The 25,355-nt window shown below is 30.3% G+C and overlaps 2 protein-coding genes across 7 annotated transcripts in view; one reads left to right on the top strand and one right to left on the bottom strand.

Moving 5' to 3' along the window:
* The window catches only part of LOC138932377 (protein amalgam), a 207,709-nt gene that overhangs the window by 165,366 nt on the left and 16,988 nt on the right, over window positions 1-25,355 (bottom strand). The window lies entirely within an intron of this gene.
* On the top strand, window positions 3,840-11,190 carry LOC138932309 (uncharacterized). 2 transcript variants are annotated; one of them, XM_070293993.1, is made up of 7 exons: window positions 3,842-3,950; window positions 4,606-4,748; window positions 7,351-7,607; window positions 7,743-8,012; window positions 8,900-9,030; window positions 9,254-9,419; window positions 10,167-11,190. In XM_070293993.1, the coding sequence occupies exons 3-7, from the start codon at window positions 7,353-7,355 to the stop codon at window positions 10,563-10,565; spliced, it is 1,221 nt and encodes a 406-aa protein (XP_070150094.1). In that variant the 5' UTR covers window positions 3,842-3,950; window positions 4,606-4,748; window positions 7,351-7,352; the 3' UTR covers window positions 10,566-11,190. The 2 variants fall into 2 exon arrangements, with proteins under 2 accessions (XP_070150093.1, XP_070150094.1); XM_070293992.1 differs by lacking the exon at window positions 4,606-4,748 and having other exon boundaries at window positions 3,840-3,950; window positions 10,167-11,186.

Here is a 25,355-nt window from a genome sequence, read left to right as displayed (position 1 = left end):
ATTGTTTTGTTAATCTCATGTATAATTATAATAAAGATTTCAAACATTAATCATTTCAAATTTGTCTAATCAATAATTATAATTTTTATCTAAGCACGATCCATAAAATTTATAAGACGACAAATATCGACTACTACGTGATCGTATAAGTTTCACTATCATATGTAGACGACATTACAATTTGAAGAATTCCTCTGAATGATATATCTAACGATAAATTCCTCCATTTATGGAGACCTTAAAGTAGTTATGGCCATGGCTCAATTTGATCAATGATATTGTATCTTTTTCGTCACTATAATGACGTAATTATGAAATCGTACCATGATTTTTAAAATCGGATATATAGATATCAGATATTAATTTTTTATAATATTTCTTTTGTCAATAATTACATCAAGCAAAAGATACACATAGCTTCATTTATATTTATCATCACACATGCGTGACGAATTATGCTTAGTCATGTAATTTCCACTCGATTGAAGAACTTATTTTCTCGACCTGTTCTCATAAGTCATAATTCTGTCATAGTCATTAATAATGTGACTGTTAGTGGACTGTTAACACATTAGAACCTTGAATATATAAACGTACGCGTATTGCGTGTACATTCGACAAAATAATTTCAAGAGAAAAATTGTATTTTTGAAATTAATTTTTCCTTGCATAATTAGAATCAATTATTATATCAAAATGAGTAACATTATTTATTACCATCCAAACTCGAAACCTAATTATTTTCCATCAATTGAACTCGTTAATGATGAAATTGCTTAAATATCGTCGAATTGCTGTTATAGTTTGGTCAATGGAAAATACAATATATGGATTAGTACGTTTTGATCGATTTAAACTATCTTGTGTGCGTTTATATAATTGTCCTTCACTATATGACCTAGACAATTTATATCCCCTTCATAAAGCTGACATATTTTATCATCATTTAGTAGTTAAGTTATGTAACGTACTGATTGATACTGTTTTTATAGTTCCTTGTATCACGCGTCAAATTATGATTACTTTTTATATTAATACATTCTTATCACTTCCAATTTATTGTCTTGTATATTATTTTTTCCTAAATTTATAATTGTACCTTACCTTAATTATATCTTTATTAATATTTATAATTATGCTTAATAATATTATACACTTCATTTCTCTTTTCCTTTTTTCAAAATTTGCAAAAGCATATGTAAATCTCCTACAATGTTATGTAATCATGTAAAAAATTTTTATCAACTAAAGATTAACTTATGATGAAATTCATAGATTATTTTAAAGACATATTATTTTACGTTTGAAATTAAATGAAATTTTGATAAGTGCATCATGTTATGCAAGCTTCTAATTTGTAGACACGCTTGTAATTCGTATTCATTTTCCTATGATGCTCGCTGTACAAAAACGCATGCAATATTGCATGCAATTAGAATTTGGACAGCTATGCGTTGGCCGATGCGTTTCGCTCGACGCGACTGATCGCCGAATAATGTAATTGAAAACTAACGCAGACCATTCCGTTTAATCGGCTCATATAAATAAATCATATGGACCGTGAATATAGCGCGCGGATACTTCAGAATTATACACGGGTATATAATTTTAATCACGTAATCGTTAACGATTCAATCAAATAGCGATACTTATCGGCTTTCCTCGAGAATTAATTAAACCGTTAAAAATTCATCGCTATCGATCGACTTACGAATGCGTTTGAGAATTTCGTTCACTTGCACATTTTATGAAATGCTCGATAAAATTTCTCTGAAACAGCTGCTGACGTAGTGCCATATTGCTAAATTTACTACCAAAGGCATCGATGTATAATTTAAGGAAATGTATTATATATATATTTTTTTAAATTATCGAAAAGAGAAATTTTAAGATATATACTATTATATATACATTTATATATATATATATATATATATATATATATATATATATATATTCTTTATATATTTCCAAAAGTATAATGCAACTCCTTAGATTACTTTTATAAAAATAAAACGAGGGATATTTTTTACGAACAATAGTATATTTTATCAAATAATAAAATATTACTTTTATTTAATATTACTCTCTCTAGAATACTTTCTTTTAACAAGAAATTATTAAATAAAAATCAATTTTAAATCTTTGAAGGCCAATAAAAAATAATTATCACATAATGACAAAATTTTTTTAGTGTGCCAATGTTGTATGAACATATACATGTATGTTCGGCTAATACATTAGACAAAATTATACTTGTGCCATGACTCGCACGGATGATGTAACACATCTTTCCGTATGTTTATTCTGTGATTACGATCGTGTTTATTAACTTCCTGAACCGAGAAAAATAACGAATAAATTGTATATCAGAGAAGTATCATTTGTTACGTAAAAATTCTTGAGATTGTGTGAAGATATCATGAATAGGCAGCTTATCTATCATTTGCGTGTAGATAATTAATTGAATCGTATAATTTTTTTCTTTTTATCCATACTCTTTGTTTTTTATTCATCACGTGCTATAAATTATAAAACAATACAGACAAATTGCAAGTATTCATAAACATACTTGTGATAAGTAATCTTATCACTAAGATGTGTTTAAATTATTATAGCTATCACACAATGATGTAAATTGCCAATATAAAAAATTATATAAACCCATCTAAAGAATATTTTAGCTTATATGTAATAATGAAAAATAATTTCCATACTTCACAAAAGTGTATAATTTACTTTCACTATATTATATTCCAAGTTTACATAAAATGTTCCTTCGTAACACATGCGTGGTTCATATATTGAAAATCACCGGAAATTCTTACGACAAATAATATTACATATACTTTTATATCCCGATGTTTCAACATACTATAATATTTTTTTCTGCATTGCATAAACTATCATAAAATTCATACATACACACAATAAATCAAAATTAATAGATATATATATATAGAAATTCTATAAATGCCATATAACCATTATTCAATGCATTAAGATTTATTATTCAATTAAAAAAGAGTTACTTTTTCTGGCATCTTCAATTTTTTTTAACAACAAGAATGATGTTATTAACATATTTTAATTTAAGTAAAGAAGCAGAAACTAAGATTTTTTATCTTGAACATTACATGAATTTTGATTTGTTCCAAAATAACGTATGTGATAGACGATCTTTGTGAATAACATCTACTTTTATTGTTCAAAAAAATTATTTATTATTCTCAAAATGGTAATATTATAGACAACGACGAATAATATAATAGGAATTAATTTTACAAATTGTATATATCTTAAAAATCCAACGAATTGTATATGGAGCATTTTTCAGAATTTTAATATATACAAGATGACCCATTTTAAATGACGTATTAATATTTTTCAAAAACCTAGCTTTCCTCGTGCGCGCGAAAAATATCTTGTACAAAATTTTTATAGTTTTAAAGCATTTTTCAATGAAAGCCTTTTCAAGAAATATCAATTCGTCATTTAAAATGAACCATCTTATATATAAGCTTTATAAGATGTATAAAATATATACGTTACAACATATGTATATATATATATATGCATAATGCTGTTAGATTTTATTATCTTTATCAGGTTTTGTTATCTTTATTGTTCAACGCTAACTGATGATTACGATTATATTTTATCAAAGATCATGAGTTCATTGTTGATAAAGCCAGCTTGGAATGAATCAGGAAGTCTATCAGTACAAAACGGATCATTAGTCCATGTTCGTGATGGTCGTCATATGCAGCGCTAAATGAATAGAGGCTTGTGATCTATAATTTCTTGCGAGAATATAGCAGAGAGATTGCACTGTTGTCAGTATAAAACCTGTCACTTCTATTCAGTGTATATCATTTCGCGTTTGGTCTTCGAAGCGACGAGTGCATTGTGAGCATTAAGTGAAATAAATTGAGACGAACAACTTATAAGTAAGTGTATTAACAGTTATTTTGTTCACTCTCTATCATTGATCAATCGAAGAGGCATAATCGTAGTTTATTAGCTTGTCAATTAAAATTACGACACAAAATTATACAACTATGGTTAACTTTCGAATAATTATTGTGCTTCGAAAAGGATGGATCAAGTTTATACAGTGACGTAATTATACGCGTGTAAAACATTTTAACAATAAAAATCACTATAAATATAGGATGTCTCAGAATGAAATAATCAAACTGTGCTATAGTATATTCTATGAGCAAAAATTTAAAAACAATGTTACATGCACATCGGATTAGAAATATTTTATTAAGCAGCTGTCACACAAATGTTAAATATAAAGAAAAAAGAAAATAACAAATCTGTTAAAATATTACAATGTAAAAGTAGATCGGTTATGTTTATTATCTCTTTGTTTTCTTAATTTCTTTATTCTGACTGTGTTTAATATTTGAAATCACACTAAAAATATGTCCAATTTCGATCAGTGATTTATATCAATATCGTCAATCTAACTATCAATATATGGTACACATACACGCATACGTATTCATTCTATAAAATACTTCGTATATTCTGTGATATATCCAATATAAATGACGTAATTTGAGAACAAGTTTTGTTACATAAATGTATCAACAGAGAATCTCAAGCTCAGCTAACGCCGAGTAATCTGTGCGAATCGCGTTCTTGCAAGAAAGAGTTTAAGTTGTAAAAATTACGTACCGCACAGCTGTACGTTTTTACGAGACACTTGTGGATTTTACGGACAAATCTACAGTCAGGTAAATGATTCTCTTCATTTCTTAATCTTAAAATTTAATAATATAAATATATCAGGTATATACAAGTTATCTCAATCTCTTTTATTTTTTAAATTCTGAAAAAACTCAGGAAATATAAAAATTTTAAAAATATTAAAATTTAAATTTGTCATTATAATGAAAATTCTTGCGCTCTTCAAAACTAATGTACTTCTAATTTGATTTAAGAGAATGTATTTAATATTTATTCGCGCAAATTTCTCACATTTAAATAGATATAGAAAATTATTATTCATAAATGCTAAAATAAAATCTTTTATTACATTATGTGCACTATCATGCTAAACAAAATTACGTTTTAATATATACACAGTATGAAGTAAATAATTATGTTAGCATAAATAATTATATATTACACTTAATGTGTAATTTTATTACCTCAAAATATTAGCTTAAATAAGAGATAAAAAATTTTATTCACATCGTAATAAGTTTCTTTTATTTTCATAACACACATCAGGTATTAAATATATATATGTTTATAATTTATTTTATAATTGTCAATCATATATGTATATATAAATATCTCCCTGCAAGTACAATTTATTTAAGATTAAGTTATAGTTAAAATTAAATTTACTTAAAATTAATAAATATTTTAATCTAAAAATTTCTCTTTACGCATTTTTTTTAATGTTTAAGATGTTAAAAAGTTTCTGATAAATATCTAAGAAATTTCTGAAATCCATAAAACATAATAAATCTATACATATTTATAGATTATGTTACGCAGGCTAAAATTCGGTGCGCTCAAAACTAGGTATCGTACGTGGATTATTTTTATTTTCGATCGTTTCCTAACTCAGTAAGCTTATATTGCCATATGACAATCTATTTTGAAATTGCTTATTTTGAAAGAGAAAGTGGTACAGCCGTTTAGTTTAACCTCGACCGCTGAGCGAAGTACACGCGTATAAAAACTCGAATATCTTTTTAAATAGATAAAACTAATTTAGAAGTTGAACACTAAACGTTTCAATAAACAAAGACAAAACAAAAATTGAGTGTAATAATTAAACCACAAGCAAAAATTTTCATTTATCTACGTGTGCATCGATCTGAAGAGAGAAGGTCAAATATATCAAAGAAGGCTTGTATTGTTTAACAAAACTGCAAGTAATTAAATGAAACGAGATATATTAGAGAATAGAAAAAAATTTTAAATTGGAGAAGAATTTATTGCATAACGTATGTGTTTAAAAGTAAGAATCATAAATTAATCTTATAAAAATTTCCATTTTGTGTATTATATTTCAAAATTTTAAACACAAAATTATCACGAAATTATGTTTTTTAAATCAATATAATTTCTTAAAAAATATTGAACCGATTGACTAACTTTCTTGCGTATATAAAACACATGTCTATTTATGATAACACATACGCACAAACTAAAACTATTGCAGTATCTTTAAATTGACCATTTGTCTTTACAAGTGTCAAAGTCACAATGTTCAGTAAAAAATTGATCAATACTCCTTATTGTGCCATTAAAAAAAATTTATATACTTTTTTTTTTTATTTTATATATTACATACTGCAAAATATTTTTTTTATATATTGAGTTTAGACGATAAACGAATAATTGATCATAATTTTCTTGATTTTTTTATTTTAAACAAGTAGATTTATTAAAGTCATGTCAAGCAGCTATTTTTAAAGTGTCCTGTTTAAAACCACATAGAAAACAGAAACACTTAAAATTTTTTTTACGCATATATTCATATATAAAAATGCCTTAAATATAAATAAATATGTAAAGTATTACAATAATAATTTTTTTCTAATCATTCTTCGCAAAAAAGTTCTTAAATACTGACCATTTTTTCGTGATCTAAACTAGAATACCTTCGAGGAATAAAATTCTATTATTTATTTTTAAAACTTAATTTGTGCAATAGATATATATTTATATTATTAATGTAGTTTCTATTCTAAGTTTATAAGAAATTATTTATGTATCACTAAAGTTATATAAATGAATCCCTTACATAAGCTCAACTATCAAGCATCTTTAATGCTAGACGAATTTGATCCTGAAATAATCGCGAAAAACATACCTGAGAAAAACTCATCAAGGTAAAATATGGCCAACGTCGTTTGGCCACAAATACGTACGCGATCGCGGTGCGCCAGACGCGTCGTAAATTTCTCACAAATACCGCAACTCGATCACGTTCGACGAGATCTCGACGCGGTACGTACGTTCGCCAAAAAGAAAAAGGGAAAAGCAGCGTCCCATTACGCTCTTAATTGAAACAGCGATTTGAAACGCAGGGGAATGTCCGTCTTGAATATCGACGGACACGGAAGAAAGAAACGTCGGTAAAGCGGGCGAAAAACGACGATGAAGGGATGGCGAAGGAGACTAGAGGCTGGAATGAGAGGGAAAGAAAGCGAGGGAAGGGAGCTAGTTGGCTGGAAAGAAAGGAAACGTGATAAATCTTGCCGCGAACAATAAGTTATCGTAAAGAATCGCGTTTTCGCGTTTCGTGACACGGCGAGAAGAACTCGCCGGGAATGATTTGTCGGGGAAATTCTCTAATTCCAATTTCAATTTCAGAAATGGCCCTAGAGACACCAACATGGTTGAATCTGTACTTCATGGAGAAGGCCCTGCGAAAGTCGGAAAACGACAATTCGATCCAAGTGATCGATATATTCTCGAAACCAGCCACGAACAAGGGTGACAACTATACCAGTGACATGATCAGGGTTAATGTCGAATATTCACGTGACCAAAGAGGCCGTAAAATCACGGAAAAAAAATCTGTCATCGTCAAAATTGCGCCTACGATAGAAGGCGTTCGTAAGGATATTGTAAGTTTGTTTAATTTATACATGTTTATATATATTTTTAAATTAAATATAAAATTAATTTAATTTAATATAAATATATTAAATATATAAAAATTCTCTATTTACTCTATTTGATTTTGAAGAAATCTCTTTTAGATTATGCAATCGCGTGTTTTTAATACGGAGATATCGATGATGACAGACACTTTGAATAAAATGAATAAGTTGCTAGAGCCCAAGTATCGTTTGAGCGGGAAAGGCATGTACGTGCAAAGCGATAATCCAACTCTTTTAGTGATGGAAGATCTCGCACCTCTCGGATATCGCATGGCATGTCGTCAAACTGGTCTTGATCTAAGTCATTGTATATTAGCGATACAGGGATTAGCCAGATTTCATGCAACCTCTATAGCCCTATGCGAGAAGGTAAATCACTACGAATTAATCATAACGTTTCATTATGTCAATTAAAATTTTACTTTCATATAAAATTCATATTAATAGCATTTCTGCAAGTGATATGAAGCGATGCAACCGATATATGGAAAGTCACATCACTTTTATTGCATCGCATAATTCTACGACTGCTATAAGATTTCTTTTGCTATATTCTGATAAATGCGTACAGTAATCGAGAATAATTTAAAACTTTTTATAATAAACATTATTGTACTCCAATAAATATTAATTCATTAATTTATTTTTAATAAATTGTTATGAATTTATCAAGATATAATTCATACAATAAAACTATACTTTTAGAATCATGCATATTTAATATATTTCATTTAATTGTATACTTAAGAAATATTTGTTAATTAACATTAAACAAGATTTAACACTGTATACAAATGTATCTGTTTACTTTATTATCGCCTTATTTTATTCAGGATTTAATGTAGATAATGTGGTGTAGATAAATCGAACTCCTCGTTACAAATTTTTGTAATCAATCAAAAAAGTTGATATATCTTTAATCAATATATCATGCATTAAAATAATTTTTTCAAATCATAAACAATTAAAAATAAAGCTTTCTTAACATATTGTATTAGACATATGTGTAAATAAATAAATTATGAAACTTTTTTTATCTCTTTGAAAAAATATTTTAATTTAAAATTAAGCGAATAAGATGTTTTACATTAAAAGATTACTCGTTTCTCTTCCTAAAAAATTCCTAAAAAAGATAAATTCTAAATTCATCAATCGCATACCATTAATATTGTAATCATAAAAATTTACTGGTTTTATTTTATGGTCATAAATGTAGATAATCGTCAAAATTTTTTAAAAAGATGTTTGCTATTTAGGAACCAAACCAAAAACAAATGTATGTAAGAGGAATGTTTAACAGCGAACACCCGCCAGAAATGAGAGGATTTTTTCTTCTGGGTACTACGCAACTAGCAAAGGAAATAGCAAACTGGCCAGGCATGAAAAAGTAAAATTTGCACGCAAACAATAGCATTTGTTGTCTAAGATAATATTTTATAATATATTAAACATAATATATTAAAAATAATATATTAAAATAATGTTTAAAGCGAGAAAATATTAAGCAAATCAAACACATTAATGAAGTTGACATATATAAATATAAACTGCGCTGCTTAAGATGTATATCGAATGTTAATTTCATATTTATATGACTTTTTTTATACTAGGTACGCGGATAAAGTTGCTAAATTGGCCGACAAAATATATCAAATAGGAATAGAGACATGCAAGTTTTCCGAGGATGAGTTCAACGTTATCAATCACGGTGATTGCTGGGTGAACAATATGATGTTCAAATATGACAATGATGGCAAACCTATTGATCATATTTTTGTAAGTATCATATGTCATAAAAGATTACATACTTCCTTTAAATATAAAGATACTGATTATATGTATTATTTATTATAATTCTTTTTATAATGCAATTAAATTTTAGGATTGCGTAAATTATATAATTAATGAAATTAAATTTATATTTAGATATATGCTGTAAAAATGTATTTCTTAACATTGAAACTGCTTGAAACTGCTATTATAATTTCGTTAAATTTAATATATAAGCTATAATATATAGAGCAAGTACATAAAATTTCAAATCTATTTATATATTCCGTAACTGCGCGTTATTATTCATTGTTTTACTTTTCCTAATTTTACCTATAATTTTAACTTTTTATGAAAATATATATAAATAGCGATATAAATTTAAATAAAATTTTATTAGATATGAAACGAATAATTCTCTGAAGAGCATCAATACACATTAATGTATATTTCAATTATTCGCGTATATAAGCCGTGATGTCGACCGTGATACTTTACCGATCAAGATAAAGAGCTGATGACAATACGCGATACTTCAAAATACAGCATGTTATGAATAATGCAATAATTCAGTTCGATCGAATTCAGGTACATCAGCCGTCTGTCTGCCCGTGTCATTCGCGCAAACTCTCGACCGCCGCGACTTCCTAAACAGGAATCTCACTTCTTTCCCCATACACGGATTTCATTTCCAATTCAATTGCCCGGCATTTTATAGATCAATCGATCGAAAGAGTTTGTTTGATATTGCAGGTGGACTTTCAACTATGCGTCTACGCGTCACCGGCGCTCGATCTCCTCTATTTCCTCAGCACAAGCCCTTCGCCGGATGTCATTGACAATAACAGACATATTTTGTTTAACGAGTACATGAATACTCTGTCGGCGATTATGAAACAATTGAATTGCGAAACGCAGCCTCCTACTTTGGAAGAACTGAAGGCTACCTTAAGGCGAAAAGCTGCCTACGGAATGATATCATCATTCACGATATTACCATTAATAATGGTCGATAAGAATGAAGCAAAAGATTTTGATGAGATTATGAGCAAAGATGGCTATATGAATCCGGGTTATAAGAATGAAATTTATCAAAAAATTATGATGAAGAGAATACCTATATATGACGAATGGGGTTTATTAGATATGTGATGTATTTAATATATTATGTTAAAGAACACAAGAAGAGAATTCTATTACGAATGATAGACATAGAAAATAATTGCACTTTTCGCGAGAATATTGAAATCAATTGCGGATAATCTAAAATGTTAATTCTAAATTATCTCTTATTTTTTAATTCATTATTTTAATAAAAAAATGTCATAAATTTTACACTATATCGATTTATTAGAAGTTACAAAATATGTTTAAGTGCATATACTTGTCTTCTTATAATTATTAACATATTAAAATTAATGTTAGCAAAAAAGCTATATAAATAAACAGTACAAATAATTATTCAACAATTATCAATGCAAAAATAATATATAAATTAATAATTTAGTTAATAACAAAGAATAGAAACAAGAAAAAATTTTAATTAAATTATATCCTACCTAAAAAATTTGAAAGCAACGAAAATCGTGAAATAATATCATAGTTTAAAATAATAAAGTAGTAAATAATAAAGAAGTATTTTTTTCATACTAGTCAGGAGTTATTTCATAAAAGTAGCCATATTTTTGAACTTTATGTATTGAAATTATAATTGCAAAAGAATAAATAATAATAGCAGGCAAACGTAATAAATTAGCAGAGTATATATGTATTACATATAATAACTATATTTTAAGTTTCTTTATAAATAACAAAATAAAAATATTATTGTTAATTTCATAAGATTGTATATTTTTATTACGAAGCAAAAATTATAGATAGCTAAATAAAAATATCATATGTGTGTGTGTGAAAGTCGAAAGACAATTATCTTGAAACAATCTCTATAATTGCAAACTTATTTATAAAATAAAGATGTACTAAATATAATTTTTGTTATTTATCAACAGAAATCTTCATATTCCACATTACACATAAGAGAACTTCTTTTATAACTTAGTTAACTTTTACTCTCTACTTTGCTGTATGGAGTTACAAAATAATTTCTTTTACGATTTCTTTTTCAAAATGAAAGACTATATAATGTGTGTCCTCGTTGATTTAGATTAACATAAATTACTTTAATTAGAGGTCATGTTAAAAAAAAACATGACGGTTTCTACATTTTATTATCCTCAATGGACTTATTATAGCTTCTTACATGTGTCTATATCTATCTCTTTTTCTCTTTCTTCTTTAAAGATTTTTCTAGACATTTTTAATCCCATAATCTCAATACACAACTTTACAAAATATATTTTCTATATTTTAAAACAGCATAAATTTTTCTATTTCTCTTGCTTTTATAATTATCTAGCCTAATTTTTGTTTCTATTTAAAGTGTAAACGATAAAATTTTGTTTGACAAAAGAAAAAGCAAGCAACCAAAAAGAAGTATTATTATTAATTAATTAAATTAATTAATTTAAAATTTCTTTCAAAATATTGTAATGTTAATAATACACAAAGCTTGCTTATTGATATTTTAAATAAATTCAGTTATTTAAAATATTCAATTTATAACTGTTCGATTTATATGAATATTTTAATGAGGCTCCATGTATAATTCTCGTAGATTTTAGATATAGCTAAATGATCCTCGCATCCCTATTGCCCCAAGTAATTCCAATTCATTGAATACATTAAGCATGCTGCCAAATAATTTACCTTTGTTATGGTTGAACAATGATTCCAAATACTTATATAGTATTTCATGAAATAAACAGCATAAAATCATTATATTTTATGTACGTAAATTGTGCGAATTTCGCAAGAGTTATATATTATTGGCATAGCGTAAATGTAGCACAGTTTTATCAGAATTTAGGAGAGAGAGAGAGTTGATAAACTTAATAAATTGTTTATCAAATATAAATCTTATGAAATATTTTCAATATTTTTTGTCATATCACTTATACGTGCTACAAAATTACCATCTCATTAATACGTAAATTATAACTGTATTAATTAGCATCTGACCGATAGATAAGCCGAAGCGAGATAATTATAAATAAATATTAATAAATTATTGCAAAATATATTTCACATACCTATCTTTTTACATGCTATAAAAAAGTATAAAATTGAAAAATATCCCTAAAATATCTAAAATATTTTTATATCACAAAATAGATTTTTCGTTACTGAAACGATAATTTATCGTATTTATTCATCAAAAGTAATACGATGCAATGTAGAATCAAAGATAAGAGATAGATAAATAAAGAATGAATTGTGTGAGGTTTGAGATCTCTCATCATATTTGATCATTTATGCTATTAACAGATAATTGGCATTTGCAAATTGTACTGTTCGACGTTTCAACGCAACAATAGGGATTACGCATCGAGAGATGTTGATTTTGATTTCACAAGAACAGTGATATACCGGCAGATTATTCGATTACAACATAATAGCAGATTCAATTAAGAGCCAGATCAAATGTAATCATGCTATAAGTATTTATCGATTAGCGCGTATTGATTAGATCAGTATCGCAAATCTAAAGAACCTTCCCATTTTTAATAATCCATTTTATTTTATTATTTATAGAAATTTTCAGAATATATTAAGATAATCATGGATATATACAAATGCATTTTTTTTTTTTTTTTTTTTTTTTTAATTTACGAGTACAATACGAGATAATGTCCCAAATTTATTCATATGTTATATCGACTTCCACTTTCAAAATCATTCGCATATGCTGGATTTACATCGTGCTCGTTACAAATAGCGCACGCGTCAATGAACCATACAAATTCTCGAATACGACAATTTAATCCCAACGAGCCATAACGCGAGCAATCATAACGCTCATCGAAATTGCGTGGCTGCGTGTGAAATGCGCCGATTCCAAGGACTTGGAGAGCGGCCCGATGAACCGCGAAAGCTAATTAATATCTTGGGGAAATCGGAGATATTTCGCCTTTTAATTGGATTCGAACGTGTGCCTATCTCCTAGCGCGTACATACGCGCGCGTTGTCTATGTTCGCACTGGCTCTCTCGGCCATATATATATATTTATATATGCATGTATGTATACATGTATATATGTATGTGTATGCGCGTAAACGTGCACATGACGTGGAACAAATGGCGATATTAATTACCGCGATTTATCTCCGATACTAAAATCGATCTCTATTAATCTGAGCTTATATCTTTCGTTCGCTTACCCCTTGCTTGCCTCGTAAGATAAATTTATTTTTATTTAATTCTATCATATTTTTACTAATTAATCTTTACTTTATGATCCGTTATTATTTATACATATTTTTTTTTTTTTAAAGAAATATAATTTTTTTTTTATGTTAACAGTGAATATAATATAGAATAAAACATATATCTATTTAAAAAATGTCGATCGTATCGATTTACTCAATTTCTGATATTCACATTTTAGCAAATTATATGCAAAAACTTTCACTCAGGGCGTAGAATAAAATCTCAATAAAAAAATCGAGAGATTTCAAAACAATCTTTCGCAAGTAGTCGCGGCATTTTTTGCTTTCCTGCATTCGTTTTCATGCACCATTAATGTCATAAGATACCGTATAACGGAGGCATCTTGTACAAGAGCATTGTGTAATTTTTCATAGCGACATTGAGACGTAGGTCAAAGAAACCAGTCTTAGAGACAAAGCCAGAGCGAATGAAATCAAACGTACATACACGATAGAAGTTCACCAAACTGAAATATAACGGCAACGTATGAGTCAAGGATAGAAGATGGCTCGGAATAAAACGACTCTTCGTACTGTCCGTAACGCAATTTTCTCTTCTTTCGACTCTCTCCAACCGCGCACTCATAACTCGGTAAAATGGAATATCTGGAAAAGTCTGTTTCGTTGCATGTTCTTCGAGCCGAATGTTTCGTTTTCTTCCCAGCATTCCTCGCAGAAAAGCGATTTTAAATTCTTACTCAATTCAAATGATTTAAATGTTTATACTTTAAAAATATATTTCGCGATTTGTGTTATTTCGCTCGCAAAGTATTCTTTTTCTTATTGATGTTAAAATGATTATCGAACGATTAATGCTATTCTCTGCTCTTTAGTTGTAAGATTTTTCTATCGAGATTTGCATTTGTCAAGAAATGAAATAACTCAGAGCTAAATCCTGATGTTTCAAGAGCGTCAAGCTGCGGACTTTTATTGACAATTTTGACAAATACTACCCACGATAATCGATAAGATAGCAAGTAGTTTTCTAGAAACATCGATAACAGCATCATGATGATCGACATATTGTTCAACGTAGAAGGTAATGGGCAATTTCAGTATCAAATAAGCTAATATATCAATATCATTACTCAAAGTGTTCAATCGTGATATCGGGCTGAGATAGGAAAACATCCCTTTCCGCTCATATTTCACATCTTGAATACAATCTATATATAGTACTCTCTTGGCCATAGTATCCCGAGACTAGAATACTCCAATGAAGAACCTATTCATTGCGCGATAAAAGTGATATTATATCGACTAAGTGAATTACTGATGAAACGTTAATTAATAAAACAAATACTACAATTTGTATAATCATATTTATCTTAATCCGTAGAAAATAATTTAAATAAATATATATAGTAAAGTCTTAAATCATTTTTATATTTTTAAATCACTATAATATATATATTTAAAACTAGTAATTAAATATTTATAATTTAAGAAATATAATCGAGAAATTAAAATGTTATATTGAATTAATTTAAAAATATTTTTTAATATTGTAAAATAATTTTTTAAACTATTATTTAAAAATTTTAATATTATATTTACTATATATTAAAGCGACTTTTTATTTTATCAAACATCTATATTAAATTGTCATTAATTTGTATCTAATTAAATAAATAAATGCAATGTATGAGACGTTGCTTAACAATGTTAAAATTCAAATTTGCAGTAGTAAAATAAAGTAACTAAATAAAAAAATTAGAGAAGTATTGAATTAGATAATAAAACCTTGAATATATCAAAACAGCATACGAAGCGGAGCATGGACTTGATAAAGCCGATATAGCGATTCATCACATTTAAACGTATTCACAATAGAGAGCCCACTGGAGCTAGCCAACCGGGAGATTAACAAAAAAGAGGGAAAGGAAGAAGCGGAAAATTACTCGCTGGTTCCGGCAAAATTGAAGCGCGAACTTCGTCGACCAACCCACACATGATGGTCCCATTCTCGCCGTCATACATTCGCTGCCTTTGTCTCCAGAAACTGATGCAGTATCACGTGTGTAAAAGTAATATCTGGTATGCGCGTACCAGTCAAAGGGGTCCCCAACGTTTGAATTATAAGGCCTGGGTAGGTTAAACGCGCGCGCGAATGCGCCCGAGAGCAATGACGGAAGAGGGACGAAAGGGTGCGAGAGGAAGAGCGTCGCGAGAATATGAAGCGGACTGCATGTGTATCGGCGCGTATATGCGCGTGTGTCGGCGACAGAGGGTTGATAAACGCCTCTCCCGGCAACCACTCGTCCTCAAGCCAACAGTCTTCCCTCGCAATCATCTCACCCCGTCGCAGTATTCATAAACTACTCAGACAATGTCGGAAACTTTGCGTCGCGGACCAGCGATGCTCTGATACGAAATAATAGCCACCGCATAGTAATGAAGATCGCGAATCTGACTTGTGCTACGATTTCATATTAAAAGGATTTCTCTCTGCTCCGCTATAAAGAAAATTCACAATTTAGATACCGTATATATTGTATATATATATATATATTACGTTTAGATATTTAAAAATTATTAATGATAAGAAGATCAAAGACATATCTTTTCCTAGAAAGTTAATAAATAAAAAAAGTTATCTAATTAATAATATTGCGTATTAATTGAGTGTTATCACACATCAAAGCAAACAAAGTGTAATATTAAGAGATAGTGATAAGAGAGGCCAGAAACTAGAAAGTCATCGATAAATTTAAGTTTTGTCTATAAAATATGCCAAATTAAAAAATGAGAGATGCAAGATTTTTATAATTGCTTATTTTAATAAATGCATAAGTCTATATATCTCTTATACAATCTTCGTTTACAGTTACACGCAACTGCACCTCTTTGATCGAATTATTTATAATCGGGAAAAGTCATTACCGTTTCGTGACTTGAACAAATCGAATGTTGATTTTGAGAACGCGGATATATGGGACCGATGGTTACGCGCGTGAACGGAAGTGGAAGCTGACGCGCAGGGTACAGGGCTAAAATAAATAAACCGCCATAATTCACGTTCAACAGTTACGAACGGTTCAATTCGCGATTGGAACTGGTCCAATGGCAGAGGGTGATATAGGAGGTGAGCGCGCGGTAATGGAGAAGGGGGATGCATTACGCGCGCGCGAGAGGAGCGCAAACAACTCGATTTCACTATCGGATCGAGCGGCACGAGATGCAAGCGTTCTCCGAAATAATTAATTTAAAAGACAGTATTTCCCGCCGCGGGCTTTGTTGCAGCTGCATAATCTCGTCGCATACTTCCATGCGACGATCCTACTCAACCCTCCCCATCCTCCTTTCCTCACTCCCTCGCTACCGGTTGAAAATAAGTGGATTACCTTAACTTGATAAAGCGAGGATCACATTTTATCGCGTTAAAGGAAAACCTTCCATTTCCCCGGTCTCTCCCTCTCTCTTGTACGCGCGTCCGCCTGCGAAATCATTAATTTCTCTTTGCTCCTGATCACAAGCGCTCTCGACTTCGTCCGCGCTCTCCCGTGCGGCCTAATTGTCGACCATTTCCGATCTTCTTTATTTTTCACAATTCTTCATTGCGTGTGTATTATTTTTAACGCGCAAAAAAATAACAACATTATCTCACACATCTGATATAATATTCTTGTATTTATACATCAGAATTTAACACAAATTTTAAAATCATTTTCATGAATTATAAAATTTGTTTCATGCGTTAATTCGTAAAATAAGAATATGATAATTTCAATTCGCATCGAGAAACGAGCAGTTATAGCGTTATGAATAGGAAGACAGCGAAATCATATACGCTTAATTTCATTTTGCACTTTGTTATCTCGTTTAACGTTGGCGTTTTCGTCGCAACCGCGGGCGTAGCCAGTGTACGTGCATCGGATGCACACCTAATGCACGCTCCATCAGTACAGTTGCGATTAAGTTGAGAGTGCTATCGCCAGAGAGGAACAAAAAAGTAGAAATAGGAGAGAGAGAGAGAGAGAGAGAGAGAGAGAGAGAGAGAGAGAAGATAGTTATGCGAAACAGGTGATTATCACTTTATCGCGTGAAAACTCGCTTATTCTCTGAATAATTCTGGTCAACCATCGTTTACCACACGCGCACTCATGTATGATATAATAGACAGCCCAGAAGAAATATCTCCAACTAAAACAACTTGCTTCGCTCTAATTTGTAAACAACAGGTTTTGCTAAACTAGCGCTTTCATCTAAAATTATAATGCTCGTAGCCTTCGTTGCGTTAATGAAATTTGTAGAGAAATCCTAAAAGAGCTCAAATACAAGATTACATAATATTGTAAAAGATATTCCGAGGATTAACGCAAAGTATTGGATACAGTAGGCAGAATTTATATTCATCGTATATACTTCTGGCTCACGAGATAAATTGTCTCTGCGAAAGAGGGATTCGTGCATTTGCCATTATTCTTTACCGAGAAAAAGAGAGAGAGAGAGAGAGAGAGAGAGAGAGAGAGAGAGAGACAAGACAAGGATAATCCGTAATCTTATCCTAACGAATGTCTAGTTAAATTCAATAGTTTTAATAGTTTATAACATTTTAGTATGCGAGCGCAATTTACGAAGGAGCCAACTTTCCATGAAACTTCTTTCATTGCGCACTCTATTGCCCACTCCGCCGTCATACTCAATTATGATATTAAACTTGTCGCTGACATGGATACGAAGCAATTTTGCGGGATTAAAGTTCCATACATGTTCACAAATACCTTCCGTAAGACGCGGGAAATGAGAGGCTTTTCCAGGAATGTCTCGCGGCGACGTTTATTCGCAATGCTGAATTATTTCTATTGACGCGCGCATCTAGAGTTGGATCAAAACAACATCGCGAATAAAAATAATGATACAATACATCCGGAACACATTAAATAAAAGAATGGAATATAAACTAACTCGTTCGCTTGCGGCCACGTTATATAAACTCAATATTTCATGGAATTATCTGTAATATTACATAACTGAAAGAGTATTATATCATGACGATCTCTTATTGGAGAAGCGTGACAATGGATGAAGTATTATGCCGAGACGGATATAAATCGGGATTGCAGTAGATCCATCTGTCCCATAAACAAATACGGATAAACCGATACCGAGATTTGAATGAAGGGGGAATAAGTTTATCTTCAAATTCGTTCGACATATCGATTTCTCGTAAGGCTCGTCGGATGAACGAAGAAACGCGCAATTGTGAATCTGGTTTCATTTTAACATTGATTTCGAATTATAAAAGACTAACTTGAAAATTTAATTTATTTTTATATTTATTACATACAAAACTTGCTAAATATAATTGTAAGCAACGCGCGTATGCATATGGTATATGTTGTTATTAATTATTGTAAATTAAATTAATATTTTATTATAGACTAATAAAAATACAGTAGTTTTTTTTTTCCATTTAACTTAATGTCACATAAGTAAAAAATACATTATTTTCTCTTATTTATATATCCAATGCCACGTACCAAATTTGTTAAAATAGTATTAGAACAATATCGCAATCAGAAAAAATTGCCGATCATTATCGATTGTTTCTTCTCCCCTCATATCGTAACATTTTAATAACTTTAAACAAAATAATTCTTTAAATATTATGTTGAAATATTTCCTTAACCTAAATATTTAACGAACAAGCTAAAGGAGAAAATCTTAAATCTTTATTGAACTGAATGAATAAAAGACATTTATCGTACTATTCGTATATATCTCGTAACGACTTGGCCTTAAATCCCTTAAAGAATCCCGGAGGCTATAATATTCACACCTCGCCTGACCGACCGTGCACGGACGATGGTTGTACTTTCTCGTCGATAATCCTCCATCCACATTCACTGTTCTCCGTAGCAGACCGGGTTCTATCTATCCACGTAGGGTAGTTTATTATTCATTGGGGTTGCATCTCCAACGCGGATAAACGGCGCATTGTTTATGCATTAGCCTGTAGCTTGCCTGCCCAACCTCTCGATCTGGCCATTGAGTTGATTCTGCCTTTCCCGCACACATTCCGCATCATCAAACTTCCTCATCTAATTTTTCCCGTGTACGCAAAATTCTCATTAAATTATGAACAGCTCTTCGTTCTAATTTGTATCCGGGTAATTATCTTGGTATCGCTTAAATTTAGACAATTTCTGAGCCCCACTTCGAGCAACAAAGTTAGCAGAATAGTTTCGTGTATCAAGAACTGATACAATAACGTAAAATGCGAAATATAAAATATGCGAGATGAAGGTTCCCTCAAAGTTTACTAAGTCCGCTTTGCCTAAATCGCTATAATGTCGTTACAGATTACATCTAACATGGTTCGTAAGAGCAATCCCTCGTTAAACCGGCTCAGCTTCCTCGATTTGAAAGCAGTGTGGCGATAGATGAATAGGAAATGCGATCGCGCCTCTATCACCGATTCAAATCGAAGTCCCGATAGTTCTCGCATGGCACGATGATTAATGGCGAACGTCTGTCCTAGACAATCCGAATATAAAATGCACCATAAAACTAAAGGAATCTCTAAACGAGAAATGGTATGAATAAAATAACCATTAATTTTACGCGAATCTATGGTCTGCCGTATCAAATTTGCAACAAGATACTTTTATTCGACAATGCAATTATATTAAAAATATCATTATCACAAGATTTTAAACAAATAGTAAAAATATAAAATAAATATAAAAAGCGTAATTTAATCACACTAATAAAGGAAAGATTTAAATTGTGTAAAGTTTCCGAATAAATATTATTAAAAAAATAATATATAAACAATTTTATCTTTATTTCATTTTATATATAAACGAAAAATTAAAAAAGAATAAATTAATTTAATAAAAAATTTACTTTTATTAAAAGATGCTCTGTTACTTCCTTATAATAACATTGTCTAATATGTACTTACACAAACGTATTTTTAGATTAGCAAGTTTTTTATTTTATTTGCTTTATAAGTTTATTTAAGTTTTTAGCATGTTACATAACTTGTTTTATATGCATGCCATCTTTAATTTTTATGTAGAATGCTTGTGTATACTTATTTATTAAAAAATTTATATCAGGATCATGAGCGGCGCGAATAAAATCCAGATTTGCTCAAATCATCATATTATTGCGTACTTTTGCAATTACAATATAATGACTTTATTGTTTTTTAATCATACAGTGTTAGGAGATGTACGCATTTACACGGTCGTAGATATATATTTTGGTTTTTGCATACATCCACTGTGATGTATTTGATATCAGTTACCTTTAAACGCAACGCCCCTTACAATGCATATAAATGAATTTTTCCGTGCAAAGCATTTTAATCCATTTCCTGCTCATATTTGTTAAAATGTACAACACATTCACATCAAACAATAAGATAATTGTATCTAATAAAGCTAATAATTATATTTAATGCAGATGGTTTAAAAAAAATTAAAACTGTAACACCGATCTCTCTGTGTAAAATAAAATATTTATAACAAATATTATATTATTTTAAAAGTCCTATTCATAATGAATACTAAACAATAGAAATATACAAATCTATATAAATTTTTACATATTATATCTAATGAGTTTATTTGATTTCATTCTCTCAATTTTATTTAAGATCTTTTGTCCTGACACAATGCACATATACAAAGAGCAGAGGAAGATTCCGTTTTCGGCATACGTCGGATTTTTGATACTCAAAAGAATACGTGGCCCGCATATGCGCATGCAAGCGTGAAGATACGGTTGAAGTGCATGCGACAGAAAGTCTAGAGCCACAGATTTTCCTCAGTCGATCTCAATTTTCAAACGTCGCCGAACGTTTTTGCAACCGGCAACCGAGGGCACAATCTCGGTCGCGAAGTTTGCTCTTGGCAAAACAATAGTTTCGGCCGGTAATCCCGGACTGTGTTTTTTTAATCTGAAAGAACACCGGGTACGTCGCTGATTACATTGCATAGCAATCTTAGTTTTTATCGCGTCTCGAGATTGGTGGAGGTGTCGGCCGCGGATTGTACGTACACCCCGCCGCAATGGATATCGAGGTCAGACTGAGCCGACCTGCATTATATACACCATCATGTATAATCTCGAGAAAAATAAAAATACGCGCGCGGATCGCTCGACAAGAGAAAGAAACATTCGCGCAATATTCCAACTTGTCATCGCATCAATAGTTTAATATATATATATATATACATACCGATCAAAGAAGACGTAAAATGACGATTATCACTTCAAAATTCTTTATATCCAAATCTAATCAATATAAAAATTCTAATATATAACATAAAACTGTTTTTCGTGTAAATATAAACGCTAAAAAAATTATCTTTAAATATTGTTAAAAAATTATAATTAAATTATATTAATAACGATTATCTATTTAATTATTGATATTATCCATTTAAATATCAAATATTATCTTTCTAAAATGACATATTGTCACGATGGACTATATCTGTGTCGCGGGTTCAATGTGCAAATATCATTAATATTCTGCGGAATAAAAAATATTGGCAAAGTATCGTTTGCCCAAGCGATAACAGAGAAGCCATAAAAAAAAAATTCAATCGACCGACGATGCGTTAATCGATAGCGGCGAGAGAGAGAGAGAGAGAGAGAGACTCACTGTTTTAATTAATAGTCTACGAAGGATGGTATATAACCGAATGTTACTGGATCGGAAAAACTTTTACATTGCGAAACAGAATATTGACGCGCCGGTAGCGTATAACAATATTGCCATGTCTCTGCAAATCCAGTAATGTAGCGTGTGTGATCTACCGATCCTCATCACGATTCCCTTCAATTTCTTCGAGAACAATATCTGAAGCCTTAGCGTTCCTGTGTGCCTGTTGATTAGTGAACTGCAGACGCTGTATTTATCACCTACCACGCCCTTCACCCCGGCAAGAATTAATTACTCCAAAAGACCTTTTAAGTCGTGTCGGTCACGACGCAACGTAATTATCGCAAATAGTCTCATAATTACGCGAAATTTATGCACACTGTGACAAACTTATATACCGAAGTGTCATTAAGACATATCTAATATTTCAAGATAAATCTTTTGCTAGGAGCTAACGATTTCAGCGAAAGTCATGCCGCTATCAATATCACTGTCATTTTTTATCTTGCAATTAAATTCACATTAATTAAAAATAGAAATAATAATTTATTTCCATAAATTTTGCTACAAATTGGTTTTTGTAACTCTAAACTCTTTCGTTATTCAAAACTGCATTATGTTTAATTTAAAATAATTTATTTTTCATTAGATATTTCTTTAAAACATTCATTTCGCTATTACTATTATTGCTTTAAAACATTCATTCTGCTATTATTATTATTGCTTTAAAACATTCATTCTGCTAATAATGCGATTTGCAAAATTTATGGTCTCATAAAATTTCGTTTTTAATTTTTAATTTCTTCGTAGTAGCGTTGTTAGTCATCAAATTTATAAAATATATTAGCAGCAGTATTCAAATCGATAAAAGCATAAATTCTAGGATATTGTAATATATTAGCAGGATAATGTTAGAGATCTTCGATCCATATAGTTACTAAGTTACACGAAACAACAGTTCGGGAGAAATCTAGGCCAGCTTCTTCTCAAAAATTGCTCCGCTGGGAGACGGCAAATGAGAATCGATCGTTTCATTAAACTCTCACGCAATATGAAAAAAAAAAGAACTCTACAGCAAAGTCACATTCACATTGAAATTGACACGGACACGTCGCTCGGGAAAATAAAGTACGAGATTCGCGTGGTAATGAATCAATCGAATTATGCACAGTTTGCGAGCACAAATTGAAGCATACATGATAGAAATCGAGGAACACAAATGCTCCGCTTATCAACCAGAGCACATATATAATTAAAGAATATAACAGGGAATAATATTGTATGACGCAACTGTATGAAATCCTCGAGATAAAAACGTGGTTTTAAATTAAATGCACGCGCGTGCATACATATACGCACATACAACGAATATACACCGTTTTCAATACGAAATTAACGGTTTCGTCAGTAATGAATGAAAATTACGCTTAAAAGCACACAGATTCTCGTTTCCCAGCCTATCTAGAAAAATATGAGAGCATCGTATTGCGGATTCGATAGTCGAATTAAATTCTATGAAAGTTATCTGCGAATCGATCACTTTTAGTTTAATTTCATAAACATATAAAATTTAATGAAAAACATTAAATTTAATGAAAGGTTAAATCATCTATATCGTTCCGCATTTCGACATTCCAATTAGGCGCATGCAATTACAAATAGCGTTTTGCGTAAATTGTATCGAATAATTAAGGCAATAAATTGAAAATATAGTTGAGAAAGCTGTCTAGATTAAAATGGGAGAAAAGTTGCTTTCTCATTATTATTATTATTATTTTTATTATATATATATATATATATATATAATTGAAACAGCATAATAATAGATATAATCTATGAAAACTAGAGTTTCGTGATTTAAATTAAAAAAATATTATTCAACATATTCTAATTTTCTCCATTAATTGCATTTAATTAAGCGTATCTAATTAAAACAGATGTAACTAAAATTAAAATAGAAAAAGGGAATCTAACTATATTTATAGTATTGCACAGTATTTTAATTAATCCTTTAATTCTCACGAATATTGTAATTTCCTCTCTTTCTCTCCCCCCCCCCCTCTCTCTTTCTCTCTCTCCTTCTCCCCCTCTCTTTCGTTTTCTCTGTGCCATGTCGATCAGAAAAGTAATCTAACGTGTCAATGAGAAAAATCGCGGCAACTAGATGTACGTCCCATCTTTCAGAATAATGCATACGCGTTACTCTTCGCTTTTTTGGATAGGTTCATTCACTCGTCGTTTGATTCGTCTATTCGCTGCTTTCGCGAATATTTCATTCACCGCTATTTGCCGATTTCATAATTACGAGATATCCAGAGTTAAGCATTGTATATGTTTACTGAAACATTATTATAATATATACTTGTTTTATTTGCCTGATTATTCCTTTTTACGATAATTATTGAAAATGATACAAAAAAACTAATGAGAGAAAAATATTTTAATATCTTCATAAAAGAATTAAGATGATTTATGAGATTTCTGCTTTGTACATTATGCTTCATAAAGCATCTCGATTTGAGATACGATAACGAATAACAAGTTCAAGTATTGTACGTAACATACTTTGCATTACATCTTTTGTATCTTTTATATCATGTTTCTTTTTAAAGAGAAATATTTTTTTTAATTTATACATTATTAATAAACATTGTAAAAATCCATATTTTTGCGCTACGATAGAATAGTTATGTATTTGACGTATAAATTATTGTTTCGTACGATTATTATTTATATATAGCGTAAAAAAACCTTGAAAATATCACAAGATTACAATTGCAGCCTGTTAAATTGTTTATTAATTCCATGGATGTTGAATGCAGCAACTTTAATTGATAAAGGCCGGGGCGCGTAACATTGCACGACTTTGATTCATTAATAATCACATAAAATAGCGAGGAAATATACGAACGTTACATACAACAATCCGATGAAAAAGATTTAATTTCCGATACAGTATCATATGTGGTTAGTTTTGTAACGACATTATTTCC

The sequence above is a fragment of the Polyergus mexicanus genome, unplaced genomic scaffold (assembly GCF_030449975.1).
Source record: "Polyergus mexicanus isolate NDT 795.1 unplaced genomic scaffold, iyPolMexi1.0 SCAF_4, whole genome shotgun sequence".
Lineage (NCBI taxonomy): Eukaryota > Metazoa > Arthropoda > Insecta > Hymenoptera > Formicidae > Polyergus > Polyergus mexicanus.
This window is presented reverse-complemented; position numbering and strand designations above follow the sequence as displayed.